This window comes from Hyperolius riggenbachi, chromosome 1 (genome assembly GCF_040937935.1).
Source record: "Hyperolius riggenbachi isolate aHypRig1 chromosome 1, aHypRig1.pri, whole genome shotgun sequence".
Taxonomy (NCBI): Eukaryota; Metazoa; Chordata; class Amphibia; order Anura; family Hyperoliidae; genus Hyperolius; species Hyperolius riggenbachi.
Window position 1 is genome coordinate 630,217,549 of NC_090646.1, and position 17,990 is coordinate 630,235,538.

Here is a 17,990-nt window from a genome sequence, read left to right on the forward strand (position 1 = left end):
TCGTGTTTTATTTTATTGAAGGGACTCTTCCTCCTGAAATTGACGTGAAGGCGTTTCCTAAAGACCACGGTCTGTGGGTGGAGTGGAAGGGGCTACCCAGCACCTCTGTATACGGTTACATCCTAGAATGGTGCGGCAATGCGGAGGAGCAGACCTGTGAATGGCAGCGGGAGCCGGCTTCTGCCACTGGAGCATTCCTTAGAGGTGAGACTTATTGGCCAAACACAAATTCTCTTTTGAGAACAGCTGCCAAGGATGAACTTTTAGATCGGAGCTCCTATGTGAGACTAGCATAGATGTGAGATAAGGATTGGATGACCTGGATGCTGATTCTTCCACCTGGCGGCACCAGAAGCCCTATAAGATAAATTGGATGGATTTGAACGCTAGAAAAGAATGGAATCTGCACATTTGCTTACCGCTTGCAACATTTATTACTGCATTCGGGACTTGTGGGAAGGGGAGGAACAATACATTTCAATGCATTTTGTGACTCCGAGTACTTGGTGTACCCAAGACAATCCTCGGAACAGAAGTGAAACTATAAGAAAAATAAGTGCCGGGGGGGGGGGGGGGGGTGGTCCCAAGGCAAGTACCAGAGGAGGACAGGGATTCCCCTGTCCTCCTCTGTCTCACCGTTCCAGTGCTGTCCATCGCTGAAAATCTGCAGACAAGCTTGTTGGCGGTGCTGGCTCCAGGATTATAACAACTCTGTATGAGCCTGGCGTAGAGCAGTAGTGGCTTTCCTTAGGGCTCAAGCGTATATAGTCAAGCCTGTTTGGATCTGCTCTACTGCAGATAAAAAAAATATAGAGCAGGCCTGCAGTGCTTGTGCTGGAGAGCGGATCCAATCGGGCTCGGCTGTTTCCACCTGAGCCCAAAGGAAAGCCGTTACTGCGCCTGCGCCAGGCACTCACAAGGTTGTTATGATCCTGGAGCCCGGATGGATTTTCGGGGGCTGACGGTGCTGGAAGGACAGAGGAGGACGGTGGAAGTGGAAGGCAGGCTCGTTGGAGGATTACCCATCCGGAGGCAAGCACCACCAGGGGCACTTTTTTTTTTTTCTTACAGATTCTCTTTAAGGATAGGGAAGCCTCTTTATCCTGTAGAGGCTTCTCACATGATCTTCTGGTCCACTGTTTCCGCTCACGGACCCCCCCCCCCCCCCTCCCCACAAGAACGGCCATGACAGCACAGTAAACCCAGAGCCTCATGTGCGCAAACTGCTCTGTGCTACTGCGCAGGTGCGGCTGTACATGGGAGGGTGCAGTGCGTCCATGTTTACACTTGAAGAGTGTGGACGTGATGTGGGCTATCCTCTTTCCTGTAATAGGCTTCAGTGGGTGGTCTGACTCATTACTTGAAAACCACGCAACCTCTTGTTCCTAGTACACTATGAAAATTTCTTACAGTTAACCTAAAATGAGTCATAACCGTAGAGAAGACGAGGAAGTTAACTGAGGAAGAAAGTTAAATGTGGGCGGGGTTTGTTTTTATATTTCATTAAAGAGCTCTTCCTCTGTTAGGTTGACAAAAACTACAGTCTGGATGGGGTTTGAGAAGTGTTGTTAGTGTAAAATAGTGCTTAACTGAAGCAGTTCCCATCCCCAGTACTGAAATAATCAGTCCATACACCACAACAGGCTGCCAGGCTCTGTGTCTGTACAAGGACCTTTTACAGGACGGTCCCAAATGTCTGTGTGATGATTACTGCAAGTGTCTATGTAGGTTTACACTCTAAAGAGGATTGTCAGCCATAAAATCAAATTTCATTTACCTACTGCTCTGTGTTTATTATGTAGTCTACATCCTAACCCTGCATTGCAAGCATTCCAATATAATCATAAATGTGTCTGCTGTAATCTTATCTCAGTCAGCCTGGCTCTATTCTAGTACATTGCTGGGGAGAGGGAAGCTTATCTGCCCACCCACATTCCTGCAGCTCAGTGGGACAAGAGGCTGAGAAGGGAAATGCACCTCACCCCTCTGCAGAAGCTGCTGAAATATGATCTATGCTTTGCTCGCATGTGTTTACAAAGCAAGCAAGCTAGATACAATGGCAATAAAAAGTATTATTGATTTATAAAGCGCCAACATATTCTGTGGCGCTGTACTAAGTGAGAAACAAACATGGGGTACATAATACAGACAATGGTGTACACTAATATACAAGATACAGAATTAGTGACAAAATACAAAGAATGATACAAAATACAGAAGTAGTAATGACAGTGATAAAAGTAACATGATGAATAAAATGTATAATGATTTCCAAGACACAAAAGGGGGAGAGAGCCCTGCCCTTGCGGGCTTACAATCTAAAGGGAATGGGGTAGTATACAACAAGAGGAGGGGGTAGTATACAACAAATATATAGAGGCAGTGTGTTTTAGGAGACCTAGTAGGAGTGCAATTTGGTCTTAGGACAAAGGGAAGTGGCCTAGGGTAGCGCATATGCTTGTTGGAACAAATGTGTTTTTAGAGAGCGTTTTTAAAGGTAACAAAGGTTGGCCAGTGACAGATGTGTTGTGGGAGGGCATTCCAGAGGAGGGGTGAAGCGCGTGCAAAATCTTGTAAGCGTGAATGTGAGAAGGTGATTCTAGAGGAGGACAACAGAAGATCATGTGCCGATCTGAGATTGGGTTTGTATCTGGAAATGAGTGAGGATATGTACCGGGGAGAGAGATTGTGGAGAGTTTTGTAGATTAGGGTTAGGAGTTTGAACTGGATCCTCTGGTTAATTTGCAGCCAGTGAAGAGCTTGACAAAGAGGGTCAGCTGAGGAAGATCGAGAAGAAAGATGAATGAGACGGGCAGCTGAGTTCAGTACCGACTGGAGCGGGGCAAGTCTGTTAGAAGGTAGTCCACAGAGTAGTATGTTGCAGTAATCCAGATGAGAAATTACAAGAGCATGCATTAACATTTTCGTTGTCTTGAGTGAGAAAAGGACGGATGCGAGATAGATTTTTGTATGTGAACCCTTTGGAATTGTACGGATTTCTGCACAAGTTGGTCATAAAATGTGATCTGATCTTCATCTAGCTCACAACAATAGACAACTACAGTCTGCTTAAACTAATACCACACAAATAATTAGTGTTTCCATGCTTTTATTATACACACCATGTAAACATTCACAATGCAGGTGGAAAAAGTATGTAAACCCCTAGACTGACCTCTCCGAGAGCTAATTGGAGTGAGGTTTCAGCCAGCAGGAGTCCAATCAATGAGATGAGATTGGGGGTGTTGGTTACAGCTGCCCTGCCCTATGAAAAACACACACCAGTTTTGGGTTTGCTTTTTAGCACTGCTGCTGCTCTCCCTATGAGTGGTCCTCCTGTAAAGATGACTGCAAGAGCACACAATGCTCAGTGAGGTGAAGAAGAATCGTAGAGTGTCAGCTAAAGACTTACACAAGTCTCTGGCATATGCTAACATCCGTGTTAGTGAATCTATGATGGGTAAAACACTAAACAAGAATGGAGCTCACGGTAGGATACCACATATGAAGAGCACCTGGATGTTCCACAGCAGTACTGGCAAAATATTCTGTGGACAGCTTAAACCAAAGTTGAGTTGTTTGGAAGAAAAACACAACACCGTGTGGAGAAAAAGATGCACAGCACACCCACATCAAAACCTCATCCCAACTGTGTAGTATGGTGGTGGGGGCATCATGGTTTTGGGCTGCTTTGCTGCGTGAGGTCCTGGATGGATTGCTGTCATCGAAGGAAAAATGAATTCCCAAGTTTATCAAAACATTTAGCAGGTGAACTTAAAACCATCTGTCCACCAGCTGAAGCTCAGCAGAAGATGGATGTTGCAGCTGGACAACGACCCAAAGCATAGAAGTAAATAAACAGAATAGATTGAACAAAAGGAAATACACCTTCTGGAGTCGCCCAGTCCTGACCTCATCCCGATTGAGATGCTGTGGCATGACCTCGAGAAAGCGATTTACACCAGACATGCAAAGAATATTGCTGAACTGAAACCGTTCTGTGAAGAGGAATGGCCAAGAATTACTCCTGACCGTTGTGCATGTATGATGTGCAACTACAGGAAACGTTTGGTTAAAGTTATTACTGCCAAATGAGGTTCAACCAGTTATTAAATCCAAGGGTTCACATACTTTCCCACCTGCACTGTGAATGTTTACATGGTGTGTTCAAGAAAAACACGGAAACCTTTACTTAGTTGTATGGTATTAGTTTAAAGGGACACTTAAGCCAGAAAATAGCTTTACTCACCTGGGGCTTCTACCAGCCCCCTGCAGCAGTCCTGCGCCCTCGCAGCCACTCACTAATCCTCTGGTCCACCGCTGCCAGCTAGTTTCGTTTTTTGCCGACAGGACTGGCCACGTGCAGCTTCTTCCGCATTCCGGACTGCAATTAGCGCTATTGCGAGCCGCAACGCGTATAAATATACGCGTTGCCTGTACCAATGCATAGATATGCGGCAACGCGTTTCGGCCCACAATACCGCTAAGTCGGAAATGCGGAGAAAGCTATGTGTGGCCAGTTCTGTTGGGCCTGTCGGCAAAAATGAAACTAGCTGGCAGCAGGGGACCAGAGGATTAGTGAGTGGCTGCGAGGGCACAGGACTGCTGCAGGGGGCTGGTAGAAGCCCTAGGTGAGTAAAACTCATTTTTTTTTTTCAGGCTTAAGTGTCCCTTTAACCCATTCGCGTTCCTTCGTTTTCACTTGAGCAATGTTCACCCACAATGAACTGATCTATATCTTGTTTTTTCCGCCACCAATTAGGCTTTCTTTGGGGGGTACATTTTCCTAAGAGCCACTTTACTGTAAATGCATTTTAACAGGAAGAATAAGAAAAAAACTGAAAAAATTCATTATTTCTCAGTTTTCAGCCATTATAGTTTTAAAATAATACATGCCTCCATAATTAAAACTCACGTGTTGTATTTGCCCATATGTCCCGGTTATTACACCGTTTAAATTATGTCCCTATCACAATGTATGGCGACAATATTTTATTTGGAAATAATAGTGATAGATGCAAAACGGAAAAAATGCACCATTTACAAGTTTAAAATAAAAAAAATATAGAAATATTTCATCTTTACATTGATATTTAAAAAGTTTAGACCCTTAGGTAAATATTTACTTTATTTTTTTTTTTTGTAATTTTTTTTTATTTTATTTTTTTTATATTAAACATTTTATTTGGGTATTTTTGGGAGGGTGGGATGTAAACAATAGTTTTATAATGTAAATGTGAGTTTTATTTTTTTACTTCTAGTTGTAGTTTTACTTTTTGGCCACAAGATGGCGGCCATGAGTTTGTTTACATGACGTCACTCTAAGCATAACATACGCTTAGAGAGACGCATGGGGGGCGTTGCAGCCAGAAAAAGCGACGCTTCCGAGAGAAGCTGTCGCTTTTTCAGCCCGGGAGAGGAATCTGTGATCAGGCACCATAGCCCGATTCACTGATTGCCTGGCTAACGAACCGCGGGCCGGGAGCGCGCGTGTGGCTGCGGGAGCGCGCATGGTTCCTGGACGTAGTTTCTATGTCCAGGAACCAAAATGGGTTAAGCAGACTGTGATTGTCTATTATTGTGACTTAGATGAAGATCCGATCACATTTTATGACCAATTTGTGCAGAAATCCATATAATTCCAAAGGGTTCACATTTTTTTCTTGCTACTGTATGACTGCACTTTGTAGTACAGAGCTCTGTGGGGAGGAGGGCTGGCAATGCCTACACCATTTCTGGCAGAAAAAGAGTAAGGGAGGCAGTTCCATTAGGATTGGCTTCAGTTGGAAGCAGTAAAGAAGGAAAATGCCTGGAACAGTTTTCTCTTTTACTACATAAAATTCAGTGAAATCAAAACGCGTACAGTACAATACATATGTTTTGTAAGTAGAACAAGTACTTCTATATGTAGTGGTTGTTTTTCTGGGATTGTATGATTGTCCCTGCTGCATTATCCTGTTCACCGTTACTGAACTTAGGATGTTTGTTTTTAACCTTATAGGTGATTTGAAGCCATTAACTTATTACGGAATCAAAGTCCATCCACTGTACAGAGATGGCAGTGAGAGACCAAAATATGCGGATGCCTATCTCGAACAAGGGGGTATGTATATTTGTTCCTTTTTTCGGTTTTCCCCATTCTAACATGAGGCATGGAGAGGTTTTCACTGTAAAGCCATGTACACGTGTATGTGGACTGTCATCCGGCAGATATCGGGGCAAGGGTTCGGGACTGAGTGCTGTACAGATGTGTCACTATCCCAGAGGCTAGTAATGTGCTAGGTTGTGTAGCGGGGAGGTGGGAAAACACACAACGCTTTACTGAGAGGGCGGGGTGAGGAGCACAATGGCCTCAGTCTATGCGCTTTTGAGATGATCCGACAGTCTTGACCTTTTGCCTACACATCGGGACAGACTGTACACACGTTCGATTGTTGGCCAACCGGTGACCTCAGCAGGGAATCATGTAGTGTGTGTACATACCCTAAAGGTGACATCAATGATATGATTATACATTGATTGATTGCTTAATATTATCCTTCTATTTCATAGATTTGGTAAGATTATGTAAATATACTTTGGATACTTAACCATTAGCCAGCTGCGTCACGCCGATGGGTGTGGACACTGCGGCAGCCCCAGGACCGCCTAACAGCAACCGGCGTAAAGACCATGGGGCTTGTTTTGCAGGAGATCGCGCATGCCACTGTGACACTAGGAGACCGTTAGACGGCAAAACTGCAGTCTATTTAGTCTGTACAGTGATGCAATTTTAAGGCAGCACCGTACTGGGGACAGCAGTGTTACACTGCTGTCGTCCTGGGCGACAGGGAAGCAATCCGCTGTCATAGGCTGAAGCCTGAAGCCTATGACAGCCGATCGTGCTGATTGGCTGACGCAGAGGGAAGGTAATAAATTATATAAAAAAAAATTATTATAAAATGAAACGCATAAATATTTATAAAAGATAAATATCCCAGCAGGGATCAGAGCCCACCAACAGAGAGCTCTGTTGGTGGGCAGAAAGGGGTGGGGGAATCACTTGTGTGCTGAGTTGTGCGGCCCTGCAGCGAGGCCTTAAAGCTGCAGTGGCCTATTTTGTTAAAAATGGCCTGGTCTTTATGGGGGTTTTAAGCCCGTGGTCCTTAAGAGGTTAAAGTGAACCTGAGGTGAGAGTGATATGAAGGCTGCCATATTTAGTTCTCTTTAAACACCAGTTGCCTGGCTGCTGATCTATTTGGCTGAAGTAGTGTCTGAATCACACCAGAAACAAGCATGCAGCTAATCTTGTCACATCTGACAATGTCAGAAACACCTGATCTGCTGCATGCTTGTTCAGGGTCTATGACCAAAAGTATTAGAGGCAGAGGATCAGCAGGACAGCCAGGCAACTGGTATTGCTGCTTATTGGAAATAAATATGGCAGCCTCCATATAACTTTTACCTTGGGTTCACTTTAAAGGACTTACGAGGCCAAACTGTAAAAAAAAAAAGTTAAAAAAGTGAAGTACCTGCATCTCTTTAAAAGACACGGAGGACGCCATCCGCGCCCTCCGTGTCATTGCGTCGTGTCCCCGCCGCTCAATAGACCCCCCGGCCTGTCACGACCGCAGGGCCCAGGTCGGACACTCCTGCCTCTGCCAATATGGCCGCCGGAGCTGGCTGCGGCTGCGCAGTCCGCACCTGCCGCGAGTGCTGCTGCGCAGCTCTAGGGCCAACCCCCCCCCCCCCCCCACGCTACTGGATCCTGGGGGAAGGTGAGTGGCAATGCCTGCTGCGCATAAGGCTGTGCACAGACCTCCCAGCGGCTACCACGAGTCAAGCTCGGGGTTACCGTCCTGAGCCTGGCTCAGGGTTACCGCCAGGTAGGTTAATGGCCATGTTAAAGTGTACCTGAAAGCAAATTTAGAGAGAAAATTTGATACCTCAGTAGAAGGAACCCTCTGAACCTCTTTGACAATGGCTTGTTGAATGGGTTTGCGTAGCCATGCTCCACCTGTGTATGAGCGTGGACAAATGTGCCTGCGGAGTAGCCCAGAGCCGCTCGGGCATTGCTTTTTCTCCATGCATGACTGGATTTGTGCTACTGCGTGGGCAGTCAGTGTCTGGGCCGCGAGGTCATGCTGGTTTTACGGACAGCTTGTTCACGTCCTCCTCGAGCCCACCGGTGCTTGCCGGGACCCTCTTCTAACTCATGGCTGCTCTCCCCATCTGTTCTGCGCATGCATGAGTACGGCTGAGCCTGCGCAGTAGCACAAAGCTGCTCATTAACTATCTGCTCACTGCGTAGGTGGGGCCATTCTCACGCAGTTGCAGTATGGCCACCCTCGTACACATAAATGCATCCAGCAAGCTCTAGTCACATGTTCAGAGGGTTCGTGCATAGAAGTGGTATTGAGCATTAGATGGGAAGCCTCTACTTGTGTATGTGTCTAACTTGTTCCGGACAACGGAAATGAGAATATGGAGGCTGCCATATTTTATTTCCTTTCAAACAATACCAGTTGCCTGGCAGCCTTGCTGGTCTATTTGGCTGCAGTAGTGTCTGAAAAACACCAGAAACAAGCATGCAGCTAGTCTTGTCACATCTGACAATGTCAGAAACACCGGATCTGCTGCATGCTAGTTCAGGGGCTATGGCTGAAAGTATTAGAGGCAGAGGATCCGCAGGACAGCCAGGCAACTGGTTTTGCTTAAAAGGCTATGCGGCAGCCTCCATATCCCTCTTGTTACAGTTGTTGTTTAAAGAGGAACTTCAGTGAAAATAATGTTGTTAAAAAAAGTGCTTCATTTTTACAATAATTATGTATAAATCATTTATTCCGTGTTTGCCCATTGTAAAAGCTTTCCTCTCCCTGATTTACATTCTGACATTTATCACATGGTGACATTTTTACTGCAGGCAGGTGATGTCACTGGAAGTAGTTGCTGCTTGTTTTTTTGGCAGTTGGAAATGGCTGTAAACCGCTATTTCCCACAATGCAAGGAGGTTCAGACATGAAACTGCCAGAACCATGGTCCTCAGTTTCCTGTGGGAGGGGTTTCACCACAATATCAGCCATACAGAGCCCTCTGATGATCCATTTGTGAAAAGGAAAAGATTTCTCATGGGAAAGGGGGTATCTGCTACTGATTGGGCTGAACTTCAATTCTTGGTTACGGTTTCTCTTTAACTGCGCCAGTTGTTAAAATAGTAGTCTGCCCACATCTGCAGTCTGTATCCAGTTGAATTGCCTCCAGTTCCTAATCCCCGCTGCCTTCGCTGTTCTCTCTGCAGTTCCTGAAGAAGGACCCACAGTTCACTCCAAGACAGTAGAGAAGAAGAGAGCGGTCCTGGTGTGGACTGAAGTTCCTCTGCACAACCGGAACGGTTTCATCACAAACTACACACTGCAGTACGGAACCAAAAATGGACCGATGACCTGTAAGGAAATCTAGCCAAACTTTTTACAACATTTTACTGTGATCTTGAGAGAAAGATCTGTGATGGGCTCAGATTGTATGTATGCCTCCAGTAAATTCATGAATGTTCAAATACCTAAAGGAAGATCAGGACAGTTTTGCTGATCAGTTACTTCATTTTAATGTGCAGTTTGGGTCAATTTTTTTTTTTTCTAGACCTGACTTTTTTTTTTTAGCACTTGCCTTTGCCTTATACAGTAGAATCCCTTTATAGTAAACTCCAAGGAACCAGGAAAAGTAGTTTACTATATCAGAAGTTTACTATATCCGATGCATTTGCTGGGACCTGAGGACTGGGTTTACTATATCCAGAGCTTTACTACATCAGAGTTTACTATAACAAGATTCTACTGTATAGGTTGGAAGGGATCAGCACAGCTCCATTTATCATCAGGGCCAGTTCTAGGCCCTGGGAAATAATGACTTGGGGCACCCGTAGGCGGCATTAGGCCCCTTTGTTTCTGCCCCTCACCAACTCAAGTCAGACTGAAGTGAAGGTGTCATTTATAGCCCTGCATGCTGAAAGCAAACCTCTGTCCTCCATTTTCTGTATTATCGCCCACTTGAGCCATAGGGAAACATGGACATTACCTTGCACATCAGTTGTCCTTCGAGTTATAACAGACAACTGATATATAAATGACAGAAACTGATAGGTTTCAGTTCTGACAAAATCTTGTTGGGGGGGAGGGGGGACTCCAGAGACTTGTGCTTCTCCTGTATTTAGATACTCCCCTTAGGGCTCCTGATTCACTAACACCCGGTTTTCGTTATCTTTCAGCTGTCACTCTGAATGGCACACAACTAGAGTACACTATGACATCCCTGACTGGTGACACCGTATACCACGTGTCTGTGACCGCTAACACTGAGAAAGGAGGAAGGGCGGGGCCTCCCTTCACATTTTCAACTGATAAATTCGGTAAGTGTAAAGATGGCCACACACGACACAATGAAGAGATTTGATTTTATGGCTATTAATAAAAATGATGGATTGTAGAGAAACATGGAAAGGGTTTTGTTTTGGGGGGGGGGGGGGGGGGGTTTAGTTTAATTTATTAAGGCAAAGCTTTACTGTTCTAGATGTGTATTAGCAGCATAAGGCCTAAAGCACACTGCAGAGTGCTTTATGATCAGTCAGCGCTAGGGATGATCAGATATGCAAATTCTTCCAAGTTGATGCAAAGTGTTATACAAATATGTGCAGCTTGAAAATTGACCAATCAAATTAAACCTGGTTTTAAATGGATTGGTACATTTTCAAACTGCATACATTTGCAAAAAAATTGCATAATTTCTGAAGAATTTGCATCTCATTGATCATCCCTAGTCGGCGGTTTAAAAAAAAAAAAAATGTTCCTATTGACATGTATAAAAATCACAGCGATCCCATGTCAGGAATATATTGGGGTGCTGATGATGTTAGGAATACATGAGCATATTTCTTTTTCTGTCTACTAAGTCTGCTAAAAGCTAGTCTGGCTCTTGAAGGTGTCACCTAGCTCCAGGAAACGGTTAATGGGAGCCTGTATGTACATGTAAATTCTGTATGCCTGTTACAAGCAATTCGGGCTTTGAGGAAAGCTGTGTGTACTGTAGGACAATAGGAAGTGCTTTTGAGTCTGTATGCAGTTCCTCTGAGAATGGGTCACTAGACCTATATTTGCATCTAAAGAGGACTTCAGTGAATAGAGCTTGGGTAATCAGACAATGGCAGAAGTGAAGTGTTGAAGTCCTTGACACTTGAAACATTTACACTTCTGTTGAGGAAGTGGAGAACTCTAGACTAACTCAGGAAGAGTCGCTGCACCAAAAGTTGACGTGTGTTAAACACTATTTCATTGTGAGGAAATTGAATTATTGGTGGAGGTGCAAACTGTACCCTGTGAATCACATCTATGGGAAGGGGGTGGAAATCTCTGCAGACTTTAAAAACGGAGACAGGAAAAAGCCTTAATCAAGTTTCCACCTGGAGTTGAAAGCCTCACTTCACAATCTTTTGATGTATAGACTACTACCTGGAAATGGAATATGTCTGAGATTTAATTAAAAACTAGTTCCTCCCCTCCCGAAGGAAGTTGCAGCCTCCAGGCGTATCTCACAGTATAAAACAGCAGCTAGGATAACCACAACTTGTAGTTCTTGGAGGTAGCTCACACGGCTAGAACTAACCTGGTTCCTGACCAGAAGTGCGTACTCCCGCAACAATGCCAGATCGATACGCTGGTACGTTTATTTCCCCGTTTATTTTGGTAAGCAAAATCGCTTTGTGTGTATTTTTGTAACTTTTTTATCTTTGTAACTTTTTTTATTTTGTTTTTTGTAATCTTTTGTATATATTCTGTTCTGCATTGTTCCACGTTTTTTTATGGAATATTAAATCGTTATTTAATAAGCTTGACTTCTGCTGTGCTAAACTAACACTCATAGCCTAGAAGAGATTGAAGTGCAACTGTGTATAGTCCATGCCTAATTGTATGCTTGAGCAACACTACCATATGAAATTGTAATTGCATTGTGTGTGGGGGCGTTTGTCATGCGTTGGCCTAAAGCGCGCAGCTGACCCAACGTACGAAAAACGCCAGTGCGAGTAGCGACAGCAGAGTGGCTAACAGTATCGTTCGGCACGACTGACTGTGGTTTTTTGCTTCACTACAGTGTAAGATTGCAACTGTGGGTGTGTGTGGGTGCCTGGCGTTCCCGTATTCGGCCTAAGCGCAAAGCTGACCCAAATATGAAAACGCGGAGTGCGCGCTGAGGACTCGACAGCAGAGTGGAAGTGTCTAGCGAACCGCTAGTGGTGGCAGTGAGAGGTGTTCTGAGGGGTCCCAGCCTTGTTTTAGCTTGACTAAGGCTGCTTCCCCTCTCTATCTGGTAAAACCTGCATTCGGGAACCGTATACGCAGGCGTGCCGCGGGCCGGTTCCTGACATCCCAATTATTTTTATTTTTTTATAATCACGCCAAAAGTCCGATACTCACCTAAGGCAGTGATCTGCAAACTTGGCTCTCCAGCTGTTAAATTACTACAAGTCCCACAATGCTTTGCAGGGGTCTGACAGCCACAGTCATCATTCATAAAGGCAAATGCATTGTGGGGCGTTAACAGCAGTTCGTTAACAGCTGGAGAGCCAAGTTTGCAGACCACTGACCTAAGGGGAGGGAGAGGAGAGGGATGGCTCATTAGGACCGAGCCTTTCCTCTCCTTAGGTGAGTATCTGTTTTTTGTGTTTTTGTTTTTTTTACCGGGGTTACATTAGCTTTAAAACCGCATATGCAACGCTGACTGATCAAAAAGTGCTCTGCAGTGTGTTACAGACCTAAATGCTCTTGTTGCACATTATGGGCATCCAGTGCAGCTTCATGTGTGTTCTTGTGTTGCTATGTATTTGACCAGCTGCATTTCTTTTTATTATCCTTTACAACAAGCTGTTTACTGTTTGTTTTGTTTCTTTACTACCGTCTGTAGACCCTGGTGAGGTTGAAGCCATCGTGGTGTCCTCTTGTATCGGTTTTCTACTGCTTTTGCTGGTCATCGGAATCCTGTTCTGTAACAAGAGAGAATTGTAAGTACCTGAGTTTCGTTACATCATTCATGCTATTGGCTATTGTGAGAGCCTGGTTCACATTACCAGACAACAAGCTCGTTACAGATGACTGGGCCCATTCATTGGCTCCACATACTAGTGTCAGGTGTTCTGGGGAAAAGGAATCCCTGGAGATTCATGTGCACAGCAGCTCAATTGTTATGAGGCTGATGAGACCCAGTAGTGGCTCCTAAACTGGAGAAATTCACAGTACTAGCGGACCCGCGGCGTAGCATACGCCGCCATAAGGGGGTTATTGGGCACAGCGGTGGGAAGGGGGGTCGGACCCCACCTGGGTCCCCCATGTGCGCTCCCCCCTCCAGCTTAAGCTCAGCAGCAGCCGCCACTGTTAAGAGGCAGCGGGTGGGGATGACTCACCTCTTAGTTCCAGCGTGCGTTCCACTGTTGTCGTCACTTCCTGCAATGCCGCCCACTGTATTGTAAATGGACGGCATTGCAGGAAGTGACGACAGTGGAACGCGGAAGGAATGCTTGAAGGTTGAGATCGATAAATAGATACTGTGGGTAACTTAAAGGGATATGAAACTCGGGATCTCCTTTGTTCTAAAAGATTACAGCATAAAATCTACCACCACAAAAAAGTAGCAGAACAGCATTCAAACCGTTAAACACAGCACTTTGTTCTTCAGTGGAAAGCTTCCAGCCACACCTGAAGAGGTGATGACCGTTTTTGTTTACATCCCTTTGTTGTTACAATTCGTATACAGCAAGCAGCTTGTTTGCACTGGACAGCTCACATTGTAGAACCCGAGTGAACTGAGAAGTGATCACTGGGTACATTATAACATATAAATACAGCAGTTATGCAGTAAAATGCAGTGGCAGCTTTCAGAGCAGATAAACTGTACTTTGGGTACTTGTAATGTGTAAACGGACAATATTGTGCACAAAAAGCTAATATAACCGTATGGTTAATACGTAGCATAACATTTTTTTGTTGAATGTTTTATGCCACTTTAAAGCATACCCGAAGTGACCTGATGATAGACAGGTGTATGTGCAGTGCCTAGCACACAAATAACTTTGCTGTGTTCTTTTTTTTCTTTCTCTGCCTGAAAGTGTTAAATATCAGGTATGTAAGTGGCTGACTCAGTCCTGGCAGGAAGGTTCACACTGTAGTCACTTCCTGTCTGAGTCAGGACTGAGTCAGCAACTTACATTCCTGATATTTAACTCTTCAGACAGAGAAAGGGAAAAAAAGGAACACAGCATAGTTATTTGTGTGCTAGCACTGTACATACACATGTCTATCTCATCATGTCACTTCGGGTATCCTTTAAAGAGGCGCACTATAGTGACATATAGTAGAATGCCGTAAATTATACATGATATCACTTTTTATGGTAATTTTCCTAGTTTTAGCATCTTCCTATAATCTATATATTGTTGTATATTAGTATGTAACCCCATACGCCCAGTGAGTCTTATGGCCCATACTCACGAGGGACTTTTGTCGCCTCAACACGCGGCGCGCGCGTGTTGCGGCGACAGGTCGCCCGTGAGTATGGGCCGTCGCACGCGCGCGCACCCCGAACTGTCGCCCGCCGCTCTTGTCGCCATGCGATTGAAAGTTTCAATCGCATGGCAACAGTCGCCGCCGCACCTCCGCCGCAACTGTCGCTAGTCCGCGTGAGTACGCGGACTAGCGACAGCAACCTCCATAGAGGTGAAGGAAGCTTCCGGCGGGGGGAGGAGGAACGTCGGCGACAGCTTCCGTCTCGCCGCTGGTCCCTCTTCCGCGTGTGTACGCGGAGGGACCTGGAGAGAAGCTGTCGCCGGCCTGTCGCTAGCACGCTCACGTGTGCTGGCGACAGGCAACTTCTGCAGCCCGTGAGTACGGGCCATTAGCCTAGGTAGGGCCCCCTCCCCATCCCATAGCAGTTACTATAGAACTAGTCAAAACATGACCACTGGACTCTACAAATGTGGATTCTGGTGGCCTTTTTTTTTTTTTTTTTTTTTTTGTAGTTTAGTAATAACTTTTGAACTACTGGATAGCCGAGAGCTAGGCAGAGCGGCGACACAAACATAGGTCGGGAATCACTGAACTTATATATGGATTGTAAAAGCCGTTATTTTAATGTTATCTTCTGATGTAATGTTTATTTAATCAAGCTTCTACTCCCTCTAGTGTCCACCACTGGAATTACCGCTGAACATTTTATTTTACAAGACTGACCTGCACCCTTTATTATTTATATTATCATTAGTATTTATATAGTGCCAACATCTTTCGCAGCACTGTACAGTGTATTATAGGTGAGAATAATATGGAGGCTGCCATATAGATTTCCTTTTTAAGCAATACCAGTTGCCTGGCTGTTCTGCTGATCCTCTGCCTCTAATGCTGGATACACACCATGCGTTTCCGCGTTCGATGCGTCCGTCGATACGCATCGATTCGATTATTTTCGACATGTCAGATTCAAGCTTCGATGGATCGTTAGGTCGATTTGCCATACTTTACATGGCAATCGACCTAAAAATCATCGAAATGCGTTCGGAAATGCTCGGAAATAATCGAATCGACGCGTATCGACGGACGCATTCGACGCGGAAATGCATGGTGTGTATCCAGCATTATACTTTCAACCATAGACCCTGAACAAGCATGCAGCAGATCAGGTGTTTTTGACAATATTGTCAGATCTGACAAGATTAGCTGCATGCTTGTTTCTGGTGTATAGATCAGCAGGGCTGCCAGGCAACTGGTATTGTTTAACCACTTCAGCCTACAGCGTTGGAAATCGTATGCATTCGAGCTCTACTTATCACAATGAATTGATCTATATCTTGTTTTTTCCGCCACGAATTAGGCTTTCTTTGGGTGGTACATTTTGCTAAGAATTGTTTTCTAAATCCATTTTAAATGGAAAATTAAGAAAGAAATGGAATAAATTCATTTCTCAGTCTTTGGCCATTATAGTTTACAATTAATACATGCTACCGTAATTAAAACTCATGTATTTTATTTGCCCATTTGTCCCGTTTTTACACCGTTTAGATTATGTCCCTATCACAATTTATGGCGCCGATATTTTATTTAGGAATAAAGGTGCATTTTTTCAATTTGCGTCCATCACTATTTACAAGCTTATAATTTAAAAAAAATATAAGATACTCTCCTGACATGCATATTTAAAAAGTTCAGACCCTTAGGTAACTAAAATGTATTTGGGTACTTTTTGGTGTGGGAGGGAAACGGATAATTTTAAATGTTAAATAATGTAATTCTTTAATAAAAAAAAAGTATGTGGGTGCAGTTTACTATTTGGCCACAAGATGGCCACAGTTAAAGTCCTGGAAGCGTACGATCACGCTTCCAGGAACAATAAAGAGTAGGGGAAACTTTTTGGGGGGCAGAAATACCGCTGTCTCTGATTAGAAAGCGTCTTTTTTTTCTGCGGGGAACTTAGATCGGTGAATGGGAATTATATTCCCATTCACTGATCAGGGAACTAACGGAAGGCAGCGGGAGCGCGCACCTCATGCAGCAGCACAGATAGACTTAAGTGGTTAAGGCTGCTTTCACATTAAGACGTTACAGGCGCACGTTAGTGCAGCCTGTAACGCAGCCCCACCGCACAGTAATGAAAAATCAATGGGCTGTACACAGTGCCCACATTGCGTTTGTAACGCAGCACATTCGTTGAGAGTGCTGCATGCTGTGCGTTATGCACGGCTAAGCCGCGTTAGACTGTGCGCACATGCTCAGTAGTGTTGGGGAGGAGTGGAGAGCGGCCAGGCACATGGCTAATATTCCCTGCACGGTGTGACGTGCAGTGTTTACTTCCTGGAGCGGCCGCTCTGTGCGGCAATTGGCCGGGCGGGACCACGTGATGCCGCATGCGTCCAAGAGTACGCATCACGGACGCCAGAGTGAGCTGCACAACGCGGCTCACTCTGATGTCCACATCAGAGACCACCAGGCGTTGCGTTAGGGGCACGTTATGTGCCCTATAACGTCCCCTAAACTCAACGTCCTGGTGTAAGTAGCCTAAAAGGAAATATGGCAGCCTCCATATCACGCTCACCTCGGATTCACTTTAACTTATCTGTGTGGTTTTGGGATGTCGGAGGAAGCCCCCACAAACACATTCCATATAGTACCCTGGCTGGGATTCGAACTGGGGATCCAGCACTGCAAGGCGAGAGTGCTAACCACTAAGCCACTGAGCTGCCCACAATGCCGAGTAGTACCTGTTGTGGGGATTTGTGTCACAAAAGTTGACGTCCCGCATGTGGGAAACGCTGCCTGCTTTTCCCCCTTCATTCCTTTTTTTATTTTTTTTTTATTTTTATTTTTTTTCCAACACTATACTGTAAATTACTTGATGCATACATGTTAGATGGTAAGCCTCATGACAGGGCCCTCCTGGTGCTCTTCTTCGCCACCATATGGACTCAGTGACTCGTCTGCTATACTACTTACCCCTACAATGTTTACATCACTATTTTGTGTACCATTGTGGAATGCTATAATGTAATATGTTAGTGCTTTATAAATAGTTTATTAATAATGAATCTGCTGTTGGTGTGTGTGTGTTTTTTTTTTTTTTTTCTTCTTTCAGCATTAAAAAGCACATTTGGCCCAATGTTCCAGATCCTTCCAAAAGCAACATTGCACAGTGGTCTCCTCAAACTCCGACACGGGTAAGAGAACGGGACTTGTTCTAATCAAGCCAGACACCAGTAGTGGTCATGAGACATTCATGGGGTCATTTTTTTTTTTTGCTAGAATGGCAATGTAGAGTCCCATTGATGAGTGCAGTAAAAGTACAGCCCATAATGTGATTTCATTCCTTGCTTTGGTGTCCCTTTTCATTTTCCTGCTAGAATTCTTGTCTGGTGGGACCACCCTTCTCAGCATGCTGTAGATGAGCAATCATGAGCCAGGAGCTAATCTGAGCTCCAGAAATGC

At 44.8% G+C, this 17,990-nt stretch overlaps 1 protein-coding gene across 2 annotated transcripts in view; it reads left to right on the forward strand.

Annotated features, from left to right (window-relative positions):
- The window catches only part of IL6ST (interleukin 6 cytokine family signal transducer), a 99,712-nt gene that overhangs the window by 73,563 nt on the left and 8,159 nt on the right, over positions 1-17,990 (forward strand). For both annotated transcript variants that reach the window (XM_068251232.1, XM_068251233.1), the window contains 6 exons: positions 22-204; positions 6,002-6,103; positions 9,278-9,424; positions 10,244-10,384; positions 12,931-13,027; positions 17,641-17,722. In XM_068251232.1, the coding sequence (XP_068107333.1) occupies positions 22-204; positions 6,002-6,103; positions 9,278-9,424; positions 10,244-10,384; positions 12,931-13,027; positions 17,641-17,722 (752 nt within the window). The remainder of the gene's footprint in view (positions 1-21; positions 205-6,001; positions 6,104-9,277; positions 9,425-10,243; positions 10,385-12,930; positions 13,028-17,640; positions 17,723-17,990) is intronic.